Genomic DNA, 10863 nt, shown 5'->3' on the forward strand with positions numbered 1-10863 from the left:
CGCACCCAAACCGCAGCGCAGTAGGGGAATTTTCTCTCTCCCATGTTATCATGGGGTACAGATCAGAGATCAGTATGCACAGGTACTGGCACCCTCACACACAGACACACACACACGTCCCACGCATACACACCAAGTACTCCGCCCGCGGCATACACACAATCAACGCACAGCAGAGCCCGTTGAGGATGGTTGGTTTTGGGTGTGTGTGTGTGAGTGTGCGTTGTGTGTGTGTGTGTGTGTGTGTGTGCGTGTACTTGTGTGTGTGTGAGTGTGTAGATGTGTGAATCTAGGTATTCATGCATATTGTGTACAGCAAAAGCACTACGGGTGCGACCGCTCCGCACACATTTCACAGCGCTTCGATTATTTGCGATGCTGTGTAGTCTACATACACATCGCATTGCGGATGCAGTGAGTGAAGAGTGCTATGCGGCTATGCATGCTGTACTCAAGATTCAGTCTGTTGGCCTATTCGTTGTAACCTTCTGTTCTTGAACGTACGTTCACGGCGGCCGTGTACGTATTGTATGTAGACTCCAGTTTCATTCAGTGGCACATTTTCGAGCATTGTTTTGTTTCCGATCGGGGGATGATGATGTCTTCCTCACGGTCTTCTCGCGCTGAGACCCGCAGCCGCGCCAAAGATGAAATCAAACGGGTAATGCAAGCGATAGATAAAGTGAGGAAATGGTGAGTAGCAATGGCGGAGCGGCCGCTTTTACCTCACGATTGTGTACCTTTCGTAGATAGTCTGCACTGTGTAAAAAGCTGCTTTGTCTGTGTGTGTGGTGACTGTCTGCTGTGGATATGGCGAGCTACTGAACAAAAGGTCAGGAGGAATATCCACAGCTCACAGCACAGGCTTGTGTTGTACTTGTGGAAGTTGTGGTTCATTGAGTTGGTTGTAGGCTTTTAGGCAGGCTGGACTAAAAAAAGATTCACCAGAAGAATGATTCGTTCTTTGTGACCTGAAATAACCTAACATCACACATTCCGTATCTGTAAGTAGAGAGTGAACCGATGGCTGGTGCTGTGGTGAGTGTGACTGTGAGAATTCAACACGAACTGTCCGTGCAAGACGATAATTTACACTGCACTGACTGGGTACATGGGTGGGAGTCGTGGGTATGGCCTATGGCCATGGGATACACTTGACCGACAAGTGACACTGCTCCACTGTCTAATTCCGCAAAAAAACTTCTCATTTATAATAATGACATTTGCTGGGTCAGTTTTTCGCTTCTACAAAACTGACCCAGCAAATGTCATTATTATAAGGCCTTATTATAAATGAGTCGATATTGTATGAGAAGTTTTTCGCGGAATTAGACAGACTTGTCAGTCAAGGGATACACTACACGGTGTGACGCCATCATAAAAATTCTAACTTCTACGTTACAATGCTATGAGATATGAATGTTTACACTGTACAAATTCATTGTAAATTTGACGTTAACTCATAGAAATAGAGTCTATCTCCACTTGCAATCATCATCGTGCAGTGGGACCTACAGCAACTGTAGGCCTATAAAGGCAAAGCACCTTATACCAGTATACTGCATACCGTTGACCAAAAGATGGTCTGTATGTCAGTATCTGGTCGTCAGGGATATGTTCCGCGGAGACTGTGCTTGGCTTCACAGAATTGGCTCGAGGAGAGCAATAACATCCAAAAAAATAGCCCGACCAGACGCTGTTAGTACGCTGTAAGTACGCTGTTGTACTACTTACAGCGACTCAGTGACTGGGCTTTGTATAGTTACAAAAAAAAAAAAAATAATGATATAAAATATAAAAGACTCTTCGGACAGATGGATCTTTCTGCAATTCTGTCTACTTAGTCTTAGAACGATCTATACGGTACATATCATCCAGTATCTAGCTTTTCTGGCAACTTCACACGTTATGTATGTATATTTTACAATATTGCCCTGACAATGTTGCCCTGTTTGACACTCCATGGTAGATCTGCTATTTGGAAAATGATGTCACTGTGGAGTGTTTACAATGTATGATGACATTTTCCAAATAGTGCACTACACCTATTTCTGAATTTAAATTTATTATACACTGTATATGGACAAGACTTCCAAAAATGTACCCCCACTATGCGTTACGTATAAGTAACATGAAGTTGAGGTGACTTTGGGATTAGGATTAGAGTTTACTCAGTTTTCGATAGGATTAGGGTTAGGGTTAGTGGTAGCGTAACATTGATCTCGGTGTCCTAGGGAAATGCGGACTTCCGAGGAAGCTCATACAATGTAGGTGTATAATAGTGGGGGTACATATGGAAGTCTTTCCCGAAGCTATGATAGTGACATCACAAAGCAATTCTGCATCACACACATTGCATCCTACAGTCATTCTGAAATGTAGCAATTTCTAACAAAGCAACTGTGACATCACAAAGCAATTCTGACATCACATCACATGCTGCTTCAAAGTTCAAATGTCACTCTGTGACATAGCAATCTCTAACAAAGCAATTGTGACATCACAAAGCAATTCTGACATTGTGTGTGCTTGGTACATGTATACATACATGGATGATCACTTTGTAAAATGGCACTAATGAAAACAATTGTGACATTGTGCCTTGCTTCATATGGTCACTGTTGGGATCCATCCACAACATTGCATCCACCATAGAACTTCTTGCCTCACGTTTTCCCATTCTTTTGTTCAAAATTTTGATCCCAAGGCAAAAGCATGGTTCACTTACAGCGATACAGGTGTATGTCCATTCTATTATACTTTGAACATAGAAAGAAGTGTAGATGCTACAGTATGTTGGATACAATGTTTATAACATATTAATTTAAGGCGCAACAAACTACTGCAATTCATACCTAACAAGGCATTCTTTAGTATACTCACCCATGACAATGGTATTGTACTGTAGTTTGTCAAGCAGGCTTTTCAGTTGCATGTTAGAATCAATTATGAGCTGTTTCAGGAATTGTGGTTCTCTAGAACCATCTTTCATTGACCATCTTGCAGTGTATCCCGTAACTATTGATTTTACCCCATGATATTTGTAACATACTTTGTATTTCACTTCATGACAATGACTTAAACTAGAAGGAAATGAAAATATGACACATGAAAAGTAAAATTGCTTGAAGATCAAGGCACATAATTGTCAAATAGGCTTTGATTAGGAAATCAAATCTGGTGCACATCCTTTTTTTTTTCTTTTTTTTTACATACTGGAATGAGTGTTATTTTGACTGCAAATAGAGGCCAATATAAGCTTTTTATCTTTGTTGTGTGCAGATTTGGAAATTTAAGCATTACGTTTCCATAGCTACTGAAGCAGTAGTGGATGTGGTGCATTGATAGCAGGATCTGTACTGTTTTTTTTGTGTGTGTTTTTTTGTGTTTTTTTTTTTTTTTTCTGGTGGCCCATTTCGGCGAGTAACCTCTTTCACTTTCAAATCTTGCTGTCTGGAAAATAAATGAATTGACCAGAAATTCAAGGAAATGTAGCAATCCATTTTGAATCTTAGTTGCCCCATTGGGCCACTAAAAGAGAACCTTCTTGGAAATTTGGTGGCCTGATATCAATGTGAATGGTCATTGCTAATGTCGAGTCCTGCATTTAATGCCCTAATGTATTACAAGGGTCTGAGTATGATGTGTTTGTGTTTGTGTGTGTTGTGTGTATTGATATGCATAAATGTAAAGAAGAGTAAACTTTAAAATAGGAAGTATTACATACTGTACACCGTAGTAAATTCCGTCTTGTGACTTCACTGTGGCTTCATCAAATTTGGTGACTTTTTCATCATTATTTTGCTATTTTTCCCTGTACAATTGTGTGTTTTTAATTTGTATGTAATGACTGGTCATAGTTCTGCTTTAGACGCTTTTGCAATGTGTGGTTAAACTTATCTCATTGTTATCTGTTTTGCCTGTTAATATTCACTTTTTGTTTAAAATTCAGGGAGAAGAAATGGGTAACCATCGGCGACACGTCCCTGCGAATCTTCAAGTGGGTCCCTATCATTGAGGCCAAGAAGAAGGGGGGCTCAGACCCGGGCAGCCCCCAGGAGAATGGGGAGAGCGACAAGTCGGGTAACGACAGCGACAGCAAGAGCCTCAATGGAGAGAAAGAGAACAGAGGTCAGTGGAAAGCTTGGATCGGGTTGTATGTGACTGATTTTTGTCCCTTTGGCCAAAATGCTAGATGGCATTGTATGGCATACTTCAGAACATGCACTGGTGGTATGTTTACTAAAAGATGGATTAGATGGCATGTCCATATACTGTACTTCCTAAAATGTCTGTGGCTCACTTTTCAGAGATTGTCTGTATTGATTACCTGAATCACTATCAGATAGAATGTCTGTACCCTAGATGCTGGATAACAACAGTGCAGGACTCGCCTTGCTGTTGAAGTGGAGATTTTGTCATTGGCAACCCACTAAGCACAATTTGATCTTGAAGCATCTAGATCTGCTGCTCTGAGTGATTTAGGAATGTTCCTGACTACAGTTTCTATGCATATTAAGTTCTATAATACTCTCACTATGTAAGTGTTGCCCTTTCATAATAGTGCCCTATCAGTATTTGCTATGTAGGAACCATGTTTCCCAATGCCGACAGGGCTCAGTACTGATGCTGCTGGTGTGCATTTTGTTTATGTGACAAGCCAACTATTTCTGTATGTCTGTCATTTCCAGGAGGAGGCATGAATTCTCATCAAACAACTCCATCAAAGCACAAAGATCTGTCAAACATGGAAGACTCTAACAGATTAAGTAAGTCTAATCAAGTCCCTATTTCCTCTATGTCAGTACTGTAGCGACTTGCACATGTTATGTACAAGTTATGTACAATGTACAAATGTGTATGAACACAAAGCGTACTGGTGTGTGTGTGTGTGTTTGTATGAGTAAATTTGCGTAGAGGGTTAGACTGGATTTGTTTTTGAGGATCATTGGAAAAAAAACCTACAATTATATGTATGTGTATCTTGAACAGAGTGATGAGGGAGATCATACAGGAATTAGTTTTTACAGGGGAAACTCAATATAACAAGATTGTTGGAACCAAGTCGTTTTCCTCATTATAGCCGATATCTTGTTATATATTAGTAGGCAGTAACATTAAGACATTAATTTGCACTTGTTGGACTACCCATCACCTTTCAATCAATACTGATAACCTGGTAATGTGTGTGAGGGAATTACCTTTATGGGTAAGATATTTTTCACCAATGAAATCCAATATCAAGAATGTGTTTCTTGATGGATGTTCGAATTTGTAGATGTTTTGGTTTAGCTTGCAATCGTGTCATGATTGTCTGTGGATTGGTAATGGTATGTGGTTATGGCAAGCGTGTGTTGTGTGTGGAAAGGTCTAACATGTTCTGCATAATGCTGTGTGTGTGTGTGTGACTCATTCTGTAGTCATGTACATTATGCCTGCATGTGTGAAGATGGGGAATTCCCTAGTAGAAAGCCAATCATAGCATCTGATTGCCTCACACCTGCTATACATTATGATGATGTCATGTATGCATAGGGCCGTACAATACTCCTAGCACATTCTCTGCATGTATAAGTGTACACACACACACACACACATACAACATGCGGTGCCAGGTGGAGTGCACTGAAGAAAATATGTGTGTAAAAGAGGCAGTTTTGGTCGCATCGAGCTTCACACTCTTGGAACATGATCCCACAGGCGAAGTGAAAACTTTACCCCAAGAGATTTTGCTTTACTTCGCTATAAAAGGTTTGATTAGCTATGCTTTTCTTTGTTCGGAAATCGCAAAATTTATCTCGTTACAGCAGTTATTTTGTGATAGCTAATCTTGCTATAGGAGTAGCATTTTACATACAGACTTGTGTGGAAGGAAATTTGGGACTGGGAAAGTTTCCTCGTATTGATAACCGATATCTCGTTATAGCAGTGTTCGTTATTTCGAGTTTCCCCTGTATTACATTGTGGTATGCTTCATGCTGCAAATTCAGCATACATTATAACCAACATTATTTACAAATGAATGAAAATGACGATGTCTGAGTGAGCATTATAAAAAATGTGATATGAGGGTATCATTATTTTTGTTCTCAGCATTTTATCCTATGCAAACATACTGTAATTAACAATCCTGTCAATGTTCTCACATCCGTACACAGCGCCCTCATCAGCCTTGAGCAATGACGACTCGACGATGGATTCCATGTGCAGCAGTGACATGGATGACAGCAGCAACCAGGGTCCCATGGAAGGTAGGTGCTCTATGCATGCCTCGAGAGGACAGTTTCTTACATAGGTCTCTACCATCTTGTTGCAGAGAATATACATTTCTTGAGCAGTAGGGTCTAGTAGGATGTAGGAGTTTTCCTTCTCTTTCTTTTCTCGTTGCAATTTTATTTATTTATTTATTTATTTATGTATTTATTTGTTTATTTATTCATTTATTTTTTTTAAATTCTTTTTTTTTTTTTTGGGGGGGGGGCTTGATTAATGCATATTTTCCAAGATCCTAAGGACAGAAAAGGTAAAAATTTGATGTTACATGTATGTTCTGAAAATAAATTAAATGTATGTTATAAACTTATGCACCAACTCGAGCTACAACTTCATGGGAATCTCTTTAGAGTCAGGGCTTTGAAATGGATAGATCATGTGCAGTAACAGAGGTCATTTAGTGAGGTCAAACTTTTGGGTTTATGTTTACCTAATGATGACCTGTTCTCACACAATGCTGTTGAGGCTATTGACTGAGATTGGCAAGTTGTGCATGTGCCACGCCTTACCATCAAACGTGTTCGCCATTCACAAGCAGGCGAGAGTAACTCTCCACCGTTCCTGCTGATTATGCAGCCATCAATGCCAATATGTGACCGTGCACCTCAAAACGAACATAAAGTCGCATACACTGATTTTGCGTGAGGACTGAAAATAAGTGAAATGGGTCAACCTAGCCGAACTTGACTTTTTCATATTTTCTGAAATAGCGGGTCTTCTTTTACATTATGCTAAAATTTGGTATCATAAAACGGGCAGGAAAGTGTGTTTTTTTAGCAGTTTATCTCGAACATTTTTGGCAGAATAGTGTGATTATATGCGTCTTTCGAATCCCTTTTTCATTTCTGAAAAACCTTGTCCACACTCTTCACTTTCAACTCTAATAACTTTTGAAAAAATAGTGCCACTGCTTTAAAAGTTGGCATTAATTATGGACAGAATGTGTTAATGAGGCATGCTTAATTTCAATTTAATATGATAATCCCTTCATTGTTGTTACTCTGGTGGTTTACTTCCTGTTATTTGTCCCATTCATCGCACAGCCAGCACGGTTTGGTAAAGATTAAGCGCTTGAATAGACACTGTACTTCAGAGCCTCTTTCCTCAGTTCACACTTTTCCTGAGTTTGTGCTTTCTTTCCAATATTTAGATAGGTTAGGAGAGTCCATTTGATTTGAGTTATACATCATTTTAAAGCTTAAAGTCTTGTCTTTCAGAATATGGTCTTAACTAAAAATTCATGTCTGGCGACTTTTTGTTTGTTTTGAGGTGCACTGTCACATATGGCCAAAGCCCGAATATAACAAGGTTGCAGGGACCACCAGTCTTACCTCGATCCCTGGCTGTAAATGTACTAAAAGAGAGACCAGTTAAATAACAGTAATGGAAGATGGAATAGAAGTAATGAGAATGGACCGCCGAATTCATCTCATTAGAAGCATTAACCTGTTATAAGCAAACTCATTGTAACAGGGTTTCCTTGTGCATTAAAGCTCGTTTGCAGTGCTGGGTTAAGAATCCCTCTCCTTTCATGTTTTGAGTAAAATGACTTTCTTTCCTATCCCACCAGATCTTGACAAGAGTCGACAGTCGGGAGACAGCAGAGTTCATGCGTTGGATTCCCAGCCAAGTATAGAAAAAGAAACGGGGATTGCAGGTATGGCCAACAATGTGGTGTAGTGTTCGACTGAAAGGACATACACAGTTGTGTTTAGTCAGGGCTTGGCAGTAAGGGTTGGACTGGGACCACTAAAAACTGATGTGGAGCCACCAAACTTCCCAAATGATCACATTTTGATAACCTGATCAGGCAACTAAGATTCAAAGTGGGTTGTTATGTTTCCTGTTATTTTGGACCACTGTGTTTTTTTTTTTCTTGGGCCATACAAATCCAACATTTAAAGTAGTGGCCCGAATGGGTCACGAGAGATAGAATGTCAAGAAAAAGTGTCAAGGTCTGTACATGATAATGCAGTTTTAACAGTGAGATTTTAAAAGTGTTAATTGTTAAATAATGCAAAAGTCACTTTTGGTCTTCAGGTAAATCTGAGTCCCAAGAATGGAATCAGAAACAGATGAAAATCAATTGAAATCATACATTTTAACTTGTTGAACAAGGAGATAAATTGGTTTTATAGTTGAACCTCTCATATCCGGACAAGTCGGGACCGGGGCTCATCCGGATAAGGGATTTGGCCGGATACGAGAGACTCAATGCTTTATACATGTACATATACATACACAAGTACTGATGTAGCCCATTGTAGTACCACATGTAGTAATGTGTATACTGGAACCTTTTCATTGTTACATTTGGGGATGTTTGGGGATGTTAAAATGTCTGAAGGTAAGCAATTTGGAAGGAAATTTGATGTAATATATGTTAATCATGTTGGAAGTAATATGTAATTCATGTGTGTTTGTGTAGGAGTTCTCAAGGAGGTGGGAATCCCCCTTTCCTCCCGTAATTATTAAAAAAATCACGGCGAGATTGTGTCTGTATAATAGAGAGATCCGGATAAAGGGAGGCCGGATAAGAGAGGTTCAACTGTATTTGAAATCTGAGACGAAGGCAGAATATGTTGACTTCTCTAGCAATCTTAGTGCTAATGGAGAGGGATACTACTTTAGATGCAGGATATATGTCAGCAATAATGACAGCTGTGTGTTGTACTGCATTTTCATTAGCATTGACTTCTAAATAAATTGAGTTGAAAAGATAGCTGTATCTATCTATTCTGCTCAATTTACAGTTCGACCTCGATTATCCGACCATGTCGGGACCGGCGCTCATCCGGATAAGCGAATTGGCCGGATATGGGAGACACGATGTTAATGTATATAGCTGCCGTCCAAGTTGCCGTCCCAGTGCGCTGGCAGCTAGGCAGGTAGCGTACCCCGCAACGGTGGTGTGATCTATGCTAGCCTGCGCAAAATTGTAGTCCCTTCTTCACAAAAATAAAGTACAAGTATTATCTTTATGTGAAAATCATACATGTTTTACCTCATTAGATATTGAGAAACCTATCATGCACATCTTATGAAATTAGTGAAATAGATCCATGAAAAGATGTTAAAGTCACTGTTTTTTCTCAATTTTTGGATGAAAAAAAAGTCCTTCACTGCATGAACGCGTCCGGATAATAGGGATTTCCGGATAAAAGGAGGCCGGATAATCAAGGTCGAACTGTATTTAACACTGTTGCTTGCATCCATTGAAGTCATGCAAGTCACAGTCCGTAGGTCCATCCCTTTACCCCATAGATTCATTGTCAAGAAACGAAGAGCCCCCTCTCTTGACGGCAGAGGAACCAGTGTCCAAACAGAGTGCAAGACCACATTCAGCAATGGTAAGATCGATTTTGACGTATTTGCCCTCCCAACTACCCCCCCTCCCTCCAGTCGCAACCACCGTCTGCCCATGCTAGATGATATAACAGCTAAGGCCTACCTACTGTATAGTAATCTGCTTGTATGCAACAGATGCTTTTCTATTATCACCAATTACAACCAATAAATCAGAAGCAGTAAGTGATGGATGGAAAAACATATCATTTATCCATATCCATGCTATAGATATGTCATTGCCACATTTTTGTTAAAGCAAAAGCAGATAAACAACAGCCTGTCCGTCTTAAACAGACAGTCCCCTTTAACCCTAAAAAGGCCGGGGGTTGAATCAACCCCCCCCCCTCGACATTTTTCGCGACTACTCCGCCGCGCGAAATTTTTTGACCGCGCCGTTCGCTGACTTTTTACTTTCAAGTCTCGCGCATCTTTTGATACCATTTTCGCGAAAATCGTGCATACCGTTACGACGCTGCATAACGTTTTATACATGCCTGTCAGACCGAAAATGGCTCAAAAACACGATTTTGTGTATAAAGTCTATGCAAATGGAGTCTTCCCTTCTTATTCATAAAGATATGATTATTTTCACTTTCATAGGCTGAAACTAATTAATTTTAGCATAATTATGCTTGAAATAGGTTCTGTCATAAATTTTGCAGAAAAAAAATGATAAAACAAAAGTTCGAAAAAACAAAGAAATACATAAGAAATTCATAAAACAATAAAATACATAGGAAATTTATTTTGATACCACATGTTTTTTTCAAGTACATTGTTAGGAATGCTACAAAGAATGTTTTCACCAAAAATTAGGACTCTTGGAGCTTTAATTTCTGATTTAGAGCAAAATGTATGATTTTATGCATATATTAGCATAATTAATAATTATGACAAAAATTTCCATTTCTTTTTGTATAGCTTGGTAGTTTACGCCACAGGTAATGCACGTGCCAAATTTCATAGCGATTGCGTGATCGACGGCCGAGATCTCGGGGGGGTTGAATCAACCCCTCCCCGGCCACAGAACACCCAAAAAAGCCCGGCCTGGTTAGGGTTAAGGGGAACTATTGAACGGATTCTCGTAATACCTGACCTACTTTTGTTGTGTTTAATCACTCATGGCAAGTGTGATGTTGGAGTCAAACATAAACTCTTCTTTCCTACTACCCCCAGGAGGACGGTGATGAGCCCCCGACGAAGCAGCCACGCCTTGAATCAGAGGTACCACCCAGTAGTTGA

At 39.9% G+C, this 10863-nt stretch overlaps 1 protein-coding gene across 1 annotated transcript; it reads left to right on the plus strand.

The window, feature by feature from the left end:
- Positions 1–423: 423 nt before the first annotated feature.
- On the plus strand, positions 424–10863 carry LOC139722061 (uncharacterized). Its single transcript, XM_071633383.1, has 7 exons — positions 424–693; positions 3953–4131; positions 4692–4769; positions 6159–6251; positions 7844–7930; positions 9538–9623; positions 10798–10863. The coding sequence occupies exons 1-7, from the start codon at positions 593–595 to the stop codon at positions 10861–10863; spliced, it is 690 nt and encodes a 229-aa protein (XP_071489484.1). The 5' UTR covers positions 424–592.

Source organism: Diadema antillarum, unplaced genomic scaffold, assembly GCF_040938485.1.
Source record: "Diadema antillarum isolate AM-2024a unplaced genomic scaffold, OU_Dant_1.0 scf00000156, whole genome shotgun sequence".
Lineage (NCBI taxonomy): Eukaryota > Metazoa > Echinodermata > Echinoidea > Diadematoida > Diadematidae > Diadema > Diadema antillarum.